Below are 17,463 nucleotides of genomic sequence, written 5' to 3'. Positions count from 1 at the left end.
TGAAAAGAATCGACTCAAAAGAACGATTCTCTGTGAGTGCGACACCACAACTGACTGAACTTTGCAAGGGGAAAATGCAGAAAATGGGGTTCATCCACCGTTTTTTGCTGTTCGGGGCTTTATCGAGCAGTGGGATCATTGGTGCAACGGTATTGTAAAGTTAAACACTACTGATCTTGCAAATGTAGAATATTACGTAATGGTGGATAGCGTTATGGGGTTATTTGCTGCGTAATTACGGGGGTTTTGAAAATGTTTTATCATCGGTTTGTTTACACAATCAGTCGTTGCTCAAGATGAGAGGTCTTGGTGTATTTAGGTCATCGGTCGTTGTGTTGTGTCAGAGCTGTTACCTTTTTCCGTTATATAAACAATGCGCAAGCGCAACAACAACAATAGTAAAATAATAATTCCATAATAATAGTTGTTTTGTCTAATTAATTAATGAATAAATTAACGAATTATCTAGGCTGCATTATTAAAAAAAAACAGGTTCCAAAAATCTGCTTCCTAATAGATGATGTTTTTTTCTATTTGAAATATATTTGATTAACATACATTATTTTATTTAAAGCACCATAAAAAGGAATTGTAAAAATTTGTATTTTGGTATTTAAAAGACAATTAAACACATACTTCTAGTTCTAACAAAAACATTATATAATCTAGGTTTGTTTCCAAAATGCAATGACCAAATGCCAAAGACACAATTATGACAAAAAAAGACAAAAATATAAAGTTGAGTTGTTATATTAAAAAGACACAAATATGAAATGAGTCAAAACAGTGAAATACCAGGTCATAATTGTGAAAATTTTAGGTTAAAGATATAACAAAGATGTATAAGAGGTAATAGTGACAATAATTAACAGTTTTGATCTAAAACAAAACATATATGACTTAAGTGAAAATGGTGATATAACAAGTCATAATTGTGAGTAACATACATTAAAAATTCAAATTATGACGAAAAAGCAATACATTTTTATTACAAAAGATACAAATGAGTTTATATGATAACGATCATTATTATTAGTCAAAATTTTGACATTCAACTGTGACAGAAAACATACTACATACTAAAAACACTACATATTATACATGCATACTAATAGTCACAATATTTTCACAATAATAATGTCACAATAATTGTGCCAAAATGCCAAACTATGAGTCAAATTTATCACTTAAAATTTTAGAAATATGACAGTATCTCATAACATCAACCTCATGATTAAGACTCAATGTCCTGACTTACGACATAATGTCATAGTTTCACAGTTTTAATATATTCATAACTAATGTTACAATTAATGTCAAATTTTAAAGTCAGTCTTTTTAAATTAATCAATATCCCACTTTTTCCATTTCATAATATCCTTGTGGCACGAATCCCTCCCTGAAGCCAGTATCCAAGTCAAACAGATCCAGTGTTTGCCATTGTAGCATTACCAAACACACACCACAGCTTATCTAATATGCAAAGCGAATGGCATCATATCAAGCTATCAGCTCTTTCAGTTGTGCAAGATCGTCATCCACTGACCTTTACTCTCAAATCCTCCCATTATCATCACAGTTTACAGTCAAACACTCAACACATAGCCCTTTAGTCGGCAGAACTTCAACCTATAGGGAATAAAACCGCCTCTGGGTCAAGTTAATGTTTACTTCAAGCATTATATATATGAGGAGTGTGCAGTGTTGTGGGAGTTCAGGGACATTGAGGATTTAATGTAATTCGCTGTCTGCTGTTTCAGTAGTAAATACTGAAAGGCAGTCATGCGTTTCTTAGGGTCTGCTGTCGTTTTCTCTCTAGTGTTGCAGACTATGGTGAGATATTCTCATTACTTGAACACACACGCTGGATTAGCACTCTGTAAACAAATGATTAGTCATGACAGCTAATGTTCTTAATGTTAATTTAGTTTGCTAAAATAAGTTAACCATGGTTCAACTTACATTTTTGAAGTCACACAAACCTTTCATGTTAGTTTAATGTAATGTAAGTTAGAACTAGTTAAGTAAAGTTTGTTGATAGCATGTTTCTAGTAAATTACCATACTCAATTAGCATGTTTCTAGCAAGGCTAGCACATTGGACTTCGTTGTCTAGCATATATTCGCATGTTTTTAGCAATAATTGGCATGTTTCTAACATGTTTATAGCATGAATTAGTATGTTCCCATGCTGATATGATCAGTAAGTCATGACCACGTGTGTTTTTATGTAAATTATAACCTTTTTGTTTGATATACAAGCCGTTTAAGTCAGATTTAATGTAATTCAAGTTAATGTGACTCATAAGGTTAATTAGGTTACCTAAAAAAAATTAGGCTACCAGGATTGTTTTGCTTTTCAGTGTAGCAGGAATTAGCATGTTAGCTATGATAAGATATGTTCTTTGGTTAAATGTGAATATAGCATTAGCAGGTTTTTAGTTAGCATGTTTTTGTGTAATGTTTGTGATGAAAAGTGTTTTTGTTTATCCTATTATGTTGTGGTGTTTCTGTTCTCAGTCTGCACAGCTAGAGGACTGGCAGACGGCCAAATCCATTTATGAATTCACAGCCACAGATATAGATGGAAATGAAGTTTCCCTGGAAAAGTACAGGTGAGGGCTCAAAATGAGCATGGCAGAAGTAGAGCTGCTGTTTATTTTCATCTCAAAGAATGAAGGATGTTTGTTTATGGACGAAATGAAACATTACAGTCTGCAGATCTTTTGAGGGTTTATAGATTTGTGTGGAAGTCTATTTACACTATAATGATTTCATACCTGTAATTCAGAATCATTCATAACTAGGAGATAAAAAGACACAGTTGTTACAAAGAGTAAAAAAAATTACAGATTATGACTGAATGTAAACCATGACATACCAATAAGCTGAAGTCATGGTAAACATAAGACATAATTATGAGTTAAATGTCAGGATTGTGATATAAAAAATGTTATTAAACAAGTTATAATTATGACATGCAAAAAGATAGTCAAACATAAGATATACAAGTCATAATTATGAGACAGAAAGACAAAAAAGGAGCCAAAATATTACAGAATATTGATCAAATAATTACATGATTACCTCATATTTATGACTGGTTTTCATCTTTGCCAAATGTTTCTTGTCATATAGTTTTCATAATTTCAACTTTTTAAATTGTAATACTTTATTGTAAAACTGCTAAGAAATCAAAAATCAAATGTGAGGTCATGACTATGAGATATGAGTACTTATGGCATATGACACTTGTCAAAATGATTGATCTAATTATTTCACATTGACTCATTTTTATGACTTTAAAAAAGATTTTTAAATACATTTTTATTTTGTTATTTACCTTTTTGTCTGATTTTCTTCTATTCAATTCAATTACTTTTCATTTCTATAGCGCTTTTACAATGTAGATTGTATCAAACCAGCTTAACATAGACGTTTTAGTAAATTGAAACTGTGTCAGTCTAGTTTCCAGAGTTGAAGTTTAGTTTAGTTCAGTTCAGTGTAGTTAAATTTCACTGCTGAAAGTCCAAACACTGAAGAGCGAATCCATCGATGTGCAGCTACACAAGTCCCAAACCAAGCAAGCCAGTGGCGCCAGTGGCGAGGAACAAAACTTTACCAATTGATAAAAGTGAAGGAAAAAAACCTTGAGAGAAACCAGGCTCAGCTGGGCCAAAGAGCTTAGAATGACCAAGAAGTGACACTCAATAGAACGTTCCATTGCAACAGCAGCACCCAGCAACAGCCCTGGATTCCGCCATTTTGGAATGAAAGCGATCGGCTGTCCATTAGATCTTTTTGCTGTTGCGATGGGAAGCAGCTGCTTTGTTTTTTATTTATGTATTTAAAAAGCACATTAAAGCTGAGAAACAAACTAAAAGATGACAATACAACACTTACTATTACAATCATCAGCACTTTTAATAGTTTATTTTACAGACTTACAATATGCTGATGTTCTATTGGAATTTTCATTCTAAAATGCACCATCTAGTGGCTGTTTCCCAAATTGCACTAGATTGTCGCCTCTTGGTGATTCCATGCTCTTTGGCTGGGCACAACCATTTCTCCTCTGGCTTTCTTTCTCCTCTTCTACTATGTCTATTCCAAATGTTTCTGTCATATGTATGGTTTTATCTAATAATTTAAGCTTGTTATGTCATAGTTATTACATGTCACAGTCATCATTTCACAGTCATAGCCATCATTTCATGTTTTTCCCAAATTATGGTTATCTTTTTATGTCTGATGTAGTATGTAAATCTTCTTTTGTAATTGTTTTATCTCAAATTTATAACTCACCACCCCATAAAAGTCATATTCATGGTCAACGGTTTAAAGTTTTTGTTTTTACATGAGACTTCTGTAGATTTCACAGAGAGTTGAGTAGTGTATGATTCTTTTTTTTCTTTACTTCAGACTATTAAATTGGAGGATATCAAGCATGTTTTATATTTTGCACCAATTTTTGTACACATAGTTTGCATCTTCTAGCAGCTAAAACCAAATTGTTGTGTTAGAAACAACTTAATCATCACAATGTTACAGTATTTTAAACCTTTTGGCATATTATTTCTTGCTCCAATGACTTTGTGACACTAATTTACTTTCATATTTACATACTTCAGGGGAAAAGTTGTGATCATCACAAACGTTGCCTCCAAATGAGGTAAAACCCCAGTAAACTACTCTCAGTTTGCAGAGATGCACGCCAAGTACTCTGAGAGAGGTTTACGCATCCTGGCTTTCCCTTCCAACCAGTTCGGACGTCAGGTATGGACATCAAAAATGCTCAACTATTTTTGTAAATAGGCTCATTTTACAAATCATCTAAAGTTAAAGTGCTGAGTTTTACCATTTTTGAATCCATTCAGCCAATTTACATGTCTGGCGGGAGCATTTTTAGCTCAGCTTAGCATAAATCATTAAATCGAATTAGACCATTTGCATCTCACTTAAACATTTTTTTTTAAGTTTTGATAATTTTTCTATTTTCTGCTTTAATCTTTTGTTGATGGAATATTAAAAGTTGCTTTAAATAGAAAAATTATCAAAACTCCTTTAAACTTTTTTTTGAATGAGATGCTAATGGTTTAATCTGATTTAATGCTAAGCTAAAAGTGCTTCTACCAGACACAGAGATCGGCTGAATAGTTTGTTTAACTGTAGAGGAGTTGTAAAATGAGTCTATTTCCAAACAAAAGTGCATTTATTTAATGTTTTTAAAGTTAATACATCCTATTATTATCTAATATTTTTTTTTATTCAGGAACCAGGAACTAATTCCCAAATCAAGGAATTCGCCAAGTCATACAATGCAGAGTTTGACATGTTCAGCAAGATTGATGTGAATGGCGACGGGGCTCATCCGCTCTGGAAGTGGCTGAAGGATCAGCCTAATGGAAAAGGATTCCTTGGAAAGTGAGTTGCTAGATTGGCTTTTCTATTTGGTATTTTTTTTTATGTTTAGTACTATTATATAGTTTTGGAATTTTTATATATTTTAAAGTATGTTTTTATATTTACAACATAAAAGTAAATTTTGACAAATTTAGAAAATATTATTTGAGATAAAACACTAGCTTTAAGAAAAAGTTAAACATTAGATATTTACAGAAGATATTTTGAAGAATTGTCTTATTTACAACATAAAATGCTGAAATTATTAGAAAAAGAGATGACAATAATACAAATAACTTTGATTGTTTTTTCTTCTGTTAAATGGAAAATAAGATATTTGAATATCTTTATTTTTATTAATGATATATAACATTGAAATTTTGACATACTTAGTCATTTATGACATAATCATAGAGATAAATGACAGTTTAACATAAATGACAATTAAAGGGCACCTTTTTTTAAACCTTTTTTTAACAAGATGTAAGATAAGCCCTTGGTTTCTCCAGAATGTGTCTGTAAAGTTTCAGCTCAAAACACCCATCAGTGTCTGAGTACAGTGTAGCTGATTTCGTAGCCTTTTGCTTTCAATGAAAATGAGTTGCTGCTCCCTGCCTGTTTTAAAACGTTACACTCTTATAAAACTTACGAAAACCACAGAGAGTTGTAACAAATATTTGAATCCCATTTTATTTGCAAAAAAAAAAAAAGTTTTGTGGAGATGTGTGTGCAATAGAAACATACTTTACATACTTTACAATAGTGTGTGTTTTATAGAAACATGGCATCTGTTAATCTATTCAGTGGGCGGGGAAAACCTCACTCTTATGTCACGTTGTGGTGGGCCTCAAAATCACTGGGATTTGGGTCCTATTTTAAAGTCAGGACATTTTCAAAAAGAGACTTTTTCTATCACAACGTTTCTATCACTTTAATATGACAGTGGACACACTATACCGACACACAGTTCTGTCCAAACAGCTTACAAAAGCTTTCATCATAGGTGCCCTTAAAATAAAATATAATTGTCATAATTATGAAAATCAAGACACATTTATTTCAGATGAACACTTAGGCCCAGTTTCACAAACAGGGCTTAGGTTAAGCCAGGACTAGGCCTTAGTTAAATTAGGCTATTTAAGACACATTTATAAAAATGGCCTTAGAAAAATATTACTGATGTGCACCTGGAAAACAAAAAAATGACACTGACATATTTAAGACATCTCTCTACAAGTTATTTTGAGTTGAGACAGCTCAAACATGCAATTTAATCTTGACTAGCCTTAAACCTTGTTTGTGAAACCGGGGGTTAGAATTATGATTTAAGCAAATTATCACAAATTAAAATTAGGATTAAAAATTGTAAATTCAACAAGGCTGACTTTTTTTGTTGTTACAGTGGCATCAAATGGAATTTCACAAAGGTTTGTACATTTCTTTTATAGACAAATTACTGTTTTAAATTTATTAAAATAAATTAATAAATCCAAATAAATGATTACTATTCATTATAATTAATTAATCATTTTCCTTTTTGTCTAAATGTCAGTTCCTTATTAACCGTGAAGGCCAGGTTGTGAAGAGATACTCCCCACTGCAGGATCCAAGTGTACGCTTCTCATTCTCTTCTCATCTTTAATTATATCTACATCTGTTTAAAGTCATGAACTATATCATCATGTAAGTAACTGTCTTTAAATATAATTTCAGGTGGTGGAGAAGGATCTTTCTAAATATCTCTAATGTGCTGGATGAGCTGAACTAGCGTCTGAGCGCTGGGTGTGAGTGATGCCGCTCATGGACTGATGAAGGTTTGTTTGGAAACCCCTTGTTGAGGAAAGAACAGACCTGATGTGTTTGGCGTGCACCTCCTCCTGAGGGCATCACGAGTGCTCAGCGTCAGTCCGCAGAGAGGACAGATGAAGAGACATGCTTTTTATTAGCACTAAACATGCTGATGTAGTGTACATTTATTAATAAATGCAAAGAGATTCTGCTGAACAGTACGTTTGGTGTTTGTTTTCTTCCTGTAAGCCAAGGTATTGTTGAGTTTTATAGTGTTTTTTTATTTAATTTGTATTTGTTTTATTAAGTAGTTTGTTAAAGTTTTAGTAATTTTATTGATCCTTTTTATTAAGTTTTATTTTTTATGTCTGTTCTAGTTATTTTAATAAGTTAAACAGAACGAAAATTAGAAATGGGAATGTTGAAATGTGAGTATATGTATGTAAATATTTTGTAATTGTTTATTTAAAGTTAGCTTTTTTAATTTTCGGTTTGAGTCAACTATAAAAATCCTGCAGTAAGCTTGAAGTATTTTATATAGCCAGCATCTAAGGTCAATGTTATTTTGACGTCCGATAACGACGTGAAATTACGTTAATATTTGGTTGATTACATATATACATATTATATATAATTATGGAATATGTAAGATTTTTAAAAAATGTTTTTAGGACAACAGTATCTCCAGCAGAGACGATATATCCAAAGATGCCATTTTAAATAGTAAAGAAATAAGTGTTTTTTAAACAAACAAAGACAGCAGAAGTCTAAATTATTTAGCCTGATATCTTTAGCTACTGTTCCAAAATATTTTAAATGTTTCTTATCATAAAATATGTTGTGTTCAAAGAGGAAAAAGTTTTAGTTTTTTACCAAGACATTTAAAAAGCACATATTTTAGAGCAGTAACCACAATACTGTGAAACCGTGATATTTTTATGCATGGTTATCATACCGTCAGAATCTTATACCTGCCCATGCCTATTCTATATACAGTATCAGTGATGGAAAGAATACTGAAAAATCATACTCAAGTGACCAATCAAGTACCATTACTTGCCTAAAAATGTAGTGCAAGTAGAATCTGTTGTAAATATTACTCAAAGTATGAGTAAAAAGTAGCCCTTTCAAAAGTACTTCAAAAGTAGTGAGTATTGCACAGTAAAAAGATGATGCATTTACATCTAATCTACATGTGTGTAAACGTAACATTCTGTAGTGCATTTAGCTATTGCCCAGCAGGCACACAACGTCATAAGACGTGAATATTAGGTTAAATATAGGTTGTGATGTCAGGTGACCAAAATTCAATGTCTAGTCAGCGTCTAAGGACAACGTTATATTGACGTTCAATAACAACGTGAAATGACGTTAATATTTGGTTGATTTTGGGTTGTGTTGAAAAGTGACCAAAACGTCGAACCAATATCTTAAACCAACATCACATTGACGTTAAATACTGACATTTATTCGTCAGGTATGGCAACCGAAATTCAATGTCTGGCAGACGTCATATTGGTAACGTCCACACAACATCAAGCTGTAACATCATTAGACATTGATATTTTGTTGATTTTTGATTGGATGTTGGACATTGATGTTAACCTGGCGTTGAGTTCTGACGTCAACCTGATTTTCATTTTTAAACAAAATGCAGTGTCTCCACAACATTGGGGTACAACATCAATCTAACATCATGTTGATGTCCTGTGCCTGCTGGGTGTTTAGGGGATTTCGGTCATTGTAAACATCTTCTTATCAGTGACATGCATCTAAACAGTCTCTCGGTTAATGTGTGTAAAGATTTTGGACAACTTCCAATCAGTTTGCTGCAATTACAAATCGCCCATGTCTTGAGGTAGTTCATTATGATGCATTATGAAGTAGTGGAGTAAAAGTACCGATACTACACTAAAAGTAAAAAAAAAATTAAACTACCACAATTTCTGATAAAAACTACTTAATTACAGTAGTTTAAGTATTTGTAATTAGTTACTTTACACCACTGTACAGTATATTACCCAGATTATTTCATGAACATCAGAATTAACTGAACATTAATAAAATATTATACATTAGATTAGATTTTAGGATTATATTAGATTTTACTTTAATAATATTGAGATATATTTAATAATTTAACACATTTAATGATGAAATAGCTCAGAGATTACCAAACGCAGGCCAAAGTTGGCCCACCATCCCATCAGAGAAGAGAGTGATGGGGAGGGGAGGGGCAAATGCCTTAAACAGAGATTGTCATTTTTAATTTCATACAACCTTTTTGTTTGTTTGTTTGTTTGTTTGTTTAATTGCTTAGCTACAAAAAATAAACTGATTGCTAGCTAAATGTTTCAATTAAATGTATCCATAAATGAATCTGATTTTCTAAAATGTACTTACTATCACTCGATGGACAGAAGACAATGCAGAAAACCTAGGCGAGGAACTCCATTCTGTTATAAATGGGATTGTTTTTGTTTTTAATATAATAAGTTTGTTATCAAATGTAAAAAAAAAAAAGTACTGTATTAGTTAATATAAAGCAACGTTTTCTAGTTATTTTTTTAGATTATTATATAAATGAGGAAATTACCCATGGCAACTTTAACGTAATACAGTTTGGTGTTTTTACCTTCAGCCCACCACCCTCAATCAAGTTTGCTTTTTGGCCCTTCATAAGAAAAACTTTGATCACCCCTGATATAGTATATCCGAGTTAAGCTTTTTTTTCTCACCTGCATTACTGAATATTCACCAACAGAGAGCAGCAGGCGCCTCATCCAAGCAGATTAGTGCGCTCGTTTGGAAGTGCGATTTGTTTTTATGAATCGATTCAATTGGTTCGCGTTAGTGAATCAAAACAATTCATTTTTTTTGATAGTCATCGACGTGTCGTATCCTTAATTAAGAAAATGTCTTGGCATTTGTCACTAAATTTTTACAAATGTAATATAGTTATAATTAGGCAAATTACTTATTAACCTCTAAAAAACCGTGAGAATACATATATTATCAAATCTGAAGTTTGGTGTCTCAAAGTGCAACTGAAGCAGGCATTGACTCAGTGCAGGACAAAAAATAATGCTAATTCACTTAAAAACGTAATCTTTCATCACTCGAAATGTAACATTTGAGATTACTGTATAAATGTAGACATCTGCCTCGCATTAATTGTTAATTTTATTTTATTTTATTATTATCTTCTTTTTTATTTTAATTTATTTATTCACTTTTTTATCAATATGTTATTTGTATTTATGTTTATATATTTTTTTCTATTATTATTTCTGTAAGGGTTGTTTGATATGTTTGTAAAATGGAAAAATGTTAATTAAATCATAAATAAAAAAATAATTCACTTAAAAACATGCGTAGTGTGTCACAAATTGATAAAATATGACATTAGAAACACTTAAAATATATTTAGGCTGGTTTCCTTATACTCAGTGCACTTTATAATTAACCAAAATTAACATGTCTGCTGTTTATCATTCTCAATTCCTTCAACTTGACAATCGTGTCCATTTCTCTTCCAAAACAAATGTTTTATCTACGCCAAAATTGACCACATTACTACACGTATCGCTGTAAAACTCTTAATATATCCGAATGTTTATCCAAATTTCGTTATATTTACTATTTAAAAAGCTAAACAGTTCAAAATAACATGCAAGTGTGCGAGTCGGTTCAACTGAACTACTGAACCAATCCACCTGTTCAAACGAACCAGAGTCGTGAATCGCACATCATCCCAAAGCCAGTGCATGACAGCTGAGGAGAGCAGGAGGACCGCGACGCTCCTCAACCTCCCGCATTCATTTCAGTCATATCCATACAGACAGCGAGCGAAGGCTGTGTTTATTTAGAAATTATTTACCCTCTTTAGCTCGGAGGATTCATCCAGGGAGGTTGAATGGAAGCCGCGGCGGCTGAAGGGGCGGCCAGTCTGTCCGAGGCCGGGGATGGGAGTCCGTTATCCGGGGCAACAGCATCCGAGGACGCGGGGTCGGCGGACGACGTGGATGCGGGTAACTAACCGATTCGTTCTGATTCAAAATACGGCTTAATGGACACATTTATTCATCCAATCATATCTGAGTGATTCATATGTGTTGGGATGCACATGGATAGAGCTAGCAAAACTAGCATGGATGTGGGACCTGATGCGTGATTATTTGTCACGCGAGCGTTTGCTTATTATGGCTCGTGTGGAGACCGAGGGAGTGTGTATTTACAATAAATGCAGATTAGTATGGATGTCGTCAGGTGGATGTTGTGAAATGTCAGGTTAAAGTCAGCATCAGCTAGTTAGCCTTCAGCATAGCAGGGACTCTGAGCTGATGACAGATGGATGAGGGGGGCTTGAGGTGAGAATTGGGGTAAAGGGTTGCATGGCATATGGTGAGGATCAATGACTTTTGCATGTACTCAGCTGAATGAATTAAAGCATTCTGCATGAAGGTTGACATTCTTATAATGACTGAAAGATGGCATCATTATGATGTTTTGTTGTCCTAAATTATTTGAATAGGAACCATAATGCATATAGAAGTTGTTTTTGTTTTGAATGATTATAATACTCAAACCCCAGCTAGTGTAATCCACTGGTGTATAATCGGTTAGTATATCATAGGGGGGAAAGTATAATACGAATTTAATTGGTTGAAAAAGTCATAAATAATGCATATGAATAAAAAAAATCTAATTTGGATGTCACACATTTATAATAAGGTTATTGATCTAAGAATCATCCAAGCCTGTTTTAGGAATGGAGAGATAGACTATTTACAGCCTTTTATCTTAAAAAACTCTCCTTTTTATGCAGTTCTGCCTCTTTTTTGCAGATTTTTGTCTTGCAATTCTAATATCTTGCAAATCTGAGTTTTTATTAAGTAATTATATATATTTTTGCAGTTTTTTTTGCAATTTTCCTTGTTGTAGTTGCAAGTTTAGGCTGTTTTCTTTTATTTATGTTTCACTATTTTTAGTTTATACAGTAAATTAAGTTATACATCTCTACTATCTCACAAATATGTATTTTTGCATCTCACAATAGTGACTATTTGAATGTCTTGTAATTCTCACTTTATTAGGTACACCTGTCTAACTTATTGTCAGCGCAAATTTCTAATCAGCCAATCACATGGCACCATCTCAATGTATTTAGGCATGTAGACATGGTCAAGACGATCTGCTGCAGTTCAAACCGAGCATCAGAATGGGGGAAAGAAAGGTGATTTAAGTGACTTTGAATGTGCATGGTTGTTGGTGCCAGACTGGCTGGTCTGAGTATTTCAGAAACTGCTGATCTACTGGGATTTTCACGCACAACCATTGCTAGGGTTTACAGAGAATGGTCCAAAAAGAAAAAATACCCAGTGAGCGGCAGTTCTGTGGGCGCAAATGCCTTGTTGATGCCAGACGTCAGAAGAGAATGGTCAGACTGGTTTGAGCTGATAGAAAAGCAATAGTAACTCAAATAAGCTCTTGTTACAACCAAGAAATGCAGAAGGGTCAGAATTTGGCGTCAACAACAGGAAAGCATGGATCCATCCTTCCTTGTATCAATGGTTCAGGCTGTTGGTGGTGGTGCAACGCAACAAGAGATTCGCATCATAAATGTGCAGCCAACAAATCTACAGCAACTGCGTGATGCTATCATGTCAATATGGACTAAAATCTCAGGGATATTCCCAATATCCTGTTGAATGCATGCCACAAAGTATTAAGGCAGTTCTGAAGGTAAAAGGGGGTCCAACCCGGTACTATGAAGGAGTACATAAAGTACTAAAGTAATAAAGTGGCTATTGAGTGTATTTCATAATAAACTCAGAATCTTGAGGGGGGAAAAAGTCATAACTGCCATTTGTGAGGTTATGACTTAATATTGTGGTATTATAGTATAAATTTGTAATAAACTATCAATTATGATAAGAAAAATTATGAGATATAATTGTGAGATATAAGCTTGCAATTGCATAAAGGCTTCAAATCTGTGAGAAAAAAACAATTTTTTTTTATTTTGTGGCACAAAGTAGCTTCCGTTAGAATTTCTTTTTGTTTTACTCTTACTCTTTTTAACTTTTTTTTTTTAATGTTTAGAATGCAAATCCAACTACATCCAGTAATTTGGTCAACAAAGAAAGTCTTATATAATATATCATATGAACATTTTTATATTTGTCTTTATTATTACTGTTATTAATTTAAAAACAGATTAAATGTAAATGTAAAAATCAGCGAAAACCTGCAGATTTCTTTTTAGCGTTGTTTTTGATAATGTCAGGCGTTCACTTTGATAACTATTTCTGAAATTCAGTCTGGTTTAGTGCCTCGAGGAAACTGCTGTTTTCTCATCAGTGTTTTACTGCTGTTAATAATTCACATAACTGTGTGTGGTTTTAATGAATGGATTCACATGCATGGAACTAGATAAAATCCCCTAGTAAACCTAATGAGCCGTTTTCCTGTTTTTTTTTTTTTTTTTACTTTTACATAAATTTACAAGAAATAAATTTACCTGTGACCTTTTTCTAGTTAAAAAAGGTTGATATTTTGAGTTTTAAGCATAGTGTAGGATCATGCTTTACTTAAAGATTTCGATGAGATCCACTCCACAAAGTGCTTCAGTCAGTGTGCACTTAAGATTGACCTTTATGTTGCTTTGCGTACCAGTTGAACCTTTGAAAACTGTATTGTAGTTACTCTTTTCCAAAGATGTAAATGCTAAAGCTATTGGCTCATAGTACTACTCTTTAAAACTCGTTTAAACTGCTTCCAAACACTCCCGATTCACTCCCTGAATTCCCCTGGCGCTGGCTTCTCCTGCCTCGGCATCTTCTTATTTTCATTGGTCAACTCCCAGGCGTCTCCTGTGTAGATGTGTGTGGGAAAACATGCTGACTGTAATGCACGCAATCACATGACATGTGTTTATGGGGTCTCGCAGTGACCCGTGACTCATTTTCACACATGAAGTGATACACCGTCCTTGTTTTGTTCTTAAAGTCAGACCATATTTTGGTGATTGACAGTTTTCCGGGACTTCCTCTCCAGTGTTTATGTAAATGTGACACTAAGATGCTAATTTAATTTTCATTCCAAATTATTAATGCTTTTGAAGACTCACTTTAGTTGAGTGTTATATGAAGGCACAGGTAATCCAAATAGAAAAAATACTTACCTAAATAGTTTAAAATGAGCTAAACAACACAATTCTCTAGGTTTTTTGGGACATCTTGGTTGTTTTATGTTCAATCCACTTACGCACCGTTTACACTAGTGCATTTTAGATTTAAAACGGCATTATAGAATGAAAACGATCCGCGTCCACACTAGCGGTTTACCCAGCGTTTCTGAACAACTCTCTGTTTACACCAAACCACTGAAAAACGCACATCACGTGACCACACACACACTGGCATGCGCTGCAGCCTATCTAGCTAGATAAGAGCTGTGCTTATCGGAGTGTTCATCAAGGATCTACCGCTGGATCTAATCTCACTATATTTGCTAAATGTAATATTTAATTTATCTTGCTGTCTATATCTAACGACATATTACCCCACTTTGGTTTTTTGAATCTAATACTCGTTCTCAGGTAACGTGTTTTAGTTGAGCGCAAAGATGAGTTAGTATTTAATGTAACCACGTACATTCTGTATATTGACTTATCGCTTGCCTTTATTTCCTATAATGTATAAACATAATGTACATTAAACTTTTATAATGGCCATTATTGATTATTAAAACTGATATTTAGCAAAAGAGAGGTATGCTTTGTATTTTCAATGAAAATAAAAGGAGGCAGTGATGTAATAGGCTCCGTTTTGTTACAAATATGCACACAGTGAAGATGACGCTCATATATGCAGCACAATGCCTCAATATTTCTGCTATTTGTTAAGTTGCTAATATCAAAATGAAAATAGGCAGTTCCTTATATCATGTTTTTATTTTATTGTTAAGAAAGTGAAACAGCGTAGCCAGGTTGATGTGAATAACGTTATAAAGTACACGGTTCCCTTTAAAGATTCACCGACATGCCCTCGGTAGTCTGTTTTCCATATAAAACTTGCAAAGTCTGAACTTACAATGAGAGGATGCAGGACTTTACTGTGTGTAGGCTATACAATATTGAGGAAAAGCCCCAATCAGCCCCGCCTCCATTTTCAGATGTCTCCCTTTTCCTCCATCTACAGTGAGACAGAGCAGCAACGTTTTAGAATGAAAACGGCCTCTCCAGCGTTTCCAAAACGATTCGTTTTTGGCGCTCGAAAACTCCGGCGTAGTGTGGATGGATGGAGTAACCGTAGCAAAACTTATGCATATTCAAACTGAAATGCATTAGTGTAAATGGGGCCTTAAATGTAAGTTAATCAATTTGTGTTGAGACAACATGTTTTGTGTGGAACCCTGCATTTTTTTTACAGTGTAGGTCACTGAATATCCCATTCTTTGACTGTTTTATTTAATTTATCACCCCGATCTCATGAGGAGACGTAACTATTTTAGGTATTGTTGGAATAATTCATACAAATTCTTACGATTTAATTTTTTGCTAACAAAACCCCACTCCTTATCTACGCCTCTTTGGGGGATCAGTAAATTTTACTAAAATAAACAAAAAAAAATACAATCTTACAAATTAATAAGAATTTGCCACTAAATCAAAAAGTTACGAATTGCTGTGAGATTGCATTGAATTACTATGAAAAATAAAAACACTGAAAGGGCCCATTCACACAGAACACAGCATTTAGGAATGTTATTTTAAAAACACATCCTCCGCCTTGTTAACATCAAATAAAACAGATGTTATGTCAACTTGCTTCTGTAAACAGAAGCTCGTAATGCTTACCTTACCTTAGCTCTTCTGATTGGCCCACTGCTGTGTAACTGACATTGATGAGAAGCATTATGTATACAAGTTACATCATATAAACATGACAACGTGGTTTAGATACATGAGGTGCTGCAAAAGACGCAAATTGTGAGTGTAAGGGTCATAGAAGTCCATCAAATATATGGGCCAGTAAACACCAAGCTGAGCCCAAACAACTAACGGTGACATTACCCAACTGTGTTGTCAAGTTGGATCATTTTTGGTTCCGTCTAGACCAAAAGGTTGCCCATGACAGCAGACGGCAGCCAACTGAAAAGACCTGCGTGGGAGGATGTGTCAGTACCAAAGCAGCGTTCAATACTATTATCACGGTAATTGTCACTCACCATGGAGGGATTTGCTCTTGCAAATATATCTGATAATCCATATCTCATAATCCATATTAAATATTTGAGAGATGTAGCAAAATTACAACCTATTTATATGTTACGTCACACTTGTGCTCTGGTTTGTTGCTGAATAACCAGTTAGAGCACTCTCTTCTGTCAACGGATAACACCAATTTGACATGCTGAATCGGGCCACCAAGCTTCTACATTAATCCGATGAGAGGTGACGTGAAACAATATCTCACGAAAATTCGTAACTTTTTGATTTGGGGGCGAATTCGTCAAATTTTAGTACAATTTGCTTATCCCCCAATGACGGTTGGGTTTAGGGGTAGGGTTGGATGCCTCCTTTTAAAATTCATACATTTTCGTATAATTGAACTTGTACGAATTCGTACGAATTAGCCAAAAAACTGACAAAAATGAGATCATGAGATCAGGCTGGTGAAACACACCAAACTAACTAGTCGAACTGACGCTAACTGACGGACTAACGATGCCCAATTCCCAAAACAATGGAAAAGTAGCACATTAGAATGAAAAAATGTCTTCTGTGTGAATGGCCTGTAAGAGATTTCAGTCTTGTTGCTTGTTTTGTGACACACTGCATTTTCACACCTAAAGCGACATGGATGCACTCATCCTCCCACTCTTGTTTTTAGGGATTAGCCTATGTGCAAACATGACACAAATCTTATACGTTTTCTCATAAACTCTCCTCACATGGACGACTGCAATATAAACATAAACAAAAACATGAAAGCATAATCCTCTTTCTTCTTTCACCGTCATTCCTTGTCCTTTTGACCTTCTAGAGCTCCTCAGTGGGACTCGAGTCGAGACAAGTGTGGCACACAGGTGTCACTCAATACCACTTACACAACTGGCATCACTCGGCAAACATTTAAAGTCTGCGTACACCTGAACTTTCTGAATCTTTTATTTCAGAATGTTGATGTAGTTACCAACTGAAATGGAATATTGAATTGGGAGCAGAGCTTTCTTAAGCTCATCATTCCCTAATAGCAAACTAAAG

General features: G+C 34.1%; 2 protein-coding genes across 7 annotated transcripts in view; both read left to right on the top strand.

The window, feature by feature from the left end:
• Positions 1-16: 16 nt before the first annotated feature.
• On the top strand, positions 17-7,411 carry gpx4a (glutathione peroxidase 4a). 2 transcript variants are annotated; one of them, NM_001346537.1, is made up of 7 exons: positions 17-149; positions 2,520-2,614; positions 4,631-4,775; positions 5,272-5,423; positions 6,805-6,829; positions 6,955-7,014; positions 7,116-7,411. In NM_001346537.1, the coding sequence occupies exons 1-7, from the start codon at positions 75-77 to the stop codon at positions 7,146-7,148; spliced, it is 585 nt and encodes a 194-aa protein (NP_001333466.1). In that variant the 5' UTR covers positions 17-74; the 3' UTR covers positions 7,149-7,411. The 2 variants fall into 2 exon arrangements, with proteins under 2 accessions (NP_001333466.1, NP_001007283.2); NM_001007282.2 differs by lacking the exon at positions 17-149 and adding an exon at positions 1,709-1,833.
• A 3,532-nt stretch (positions 7,412-10,943) lies between these two features.
• The window catches only part of pip5k1ca (phosphatidylinositol-4-phosphate 5-kinase, type I, gamma a), a 44,862-nt gene continuing 38,342 nt past the window's right edge, over positions 10,944-17,463 (top strand). For all 5 annotated transcript variants that reach the window (XR_012397546.1, XM_073936817.1, XM_073936816.1 and 2 more), the window contains exon 1: positions 10,944-11,221. Coding sequence is in view for 4 of the 5 variants with exons in the window: in XM_073936817.1 (XP_073792918.1) it covers positions 11,107-11,221 (115 nt within the window). In the remaining variant the exon portion in view is untranslated. The remainder of the gene's footprint in view (positions 11,222-17,463) is intronic.

This window comes from Danio rerio, chromosome 22, assembly GCF_049306965.1.
Source record: "Danio rerio strain Tuebingen ecotype United States chromosome 22, GRCz12tu, whole genome shotgun sequence".
NCBI classification, from domain to species: domain Eukaryota; kingdom Metazoa; phylum Chordata; class Actinopteri; order Cypriniformes; family Danionidae; genus Danio; species Danio rerio.
Note: the sequence above shows the minus strand (reverse complement) of the source record. Positions and strands in the feature narration are given on the sequence as shown.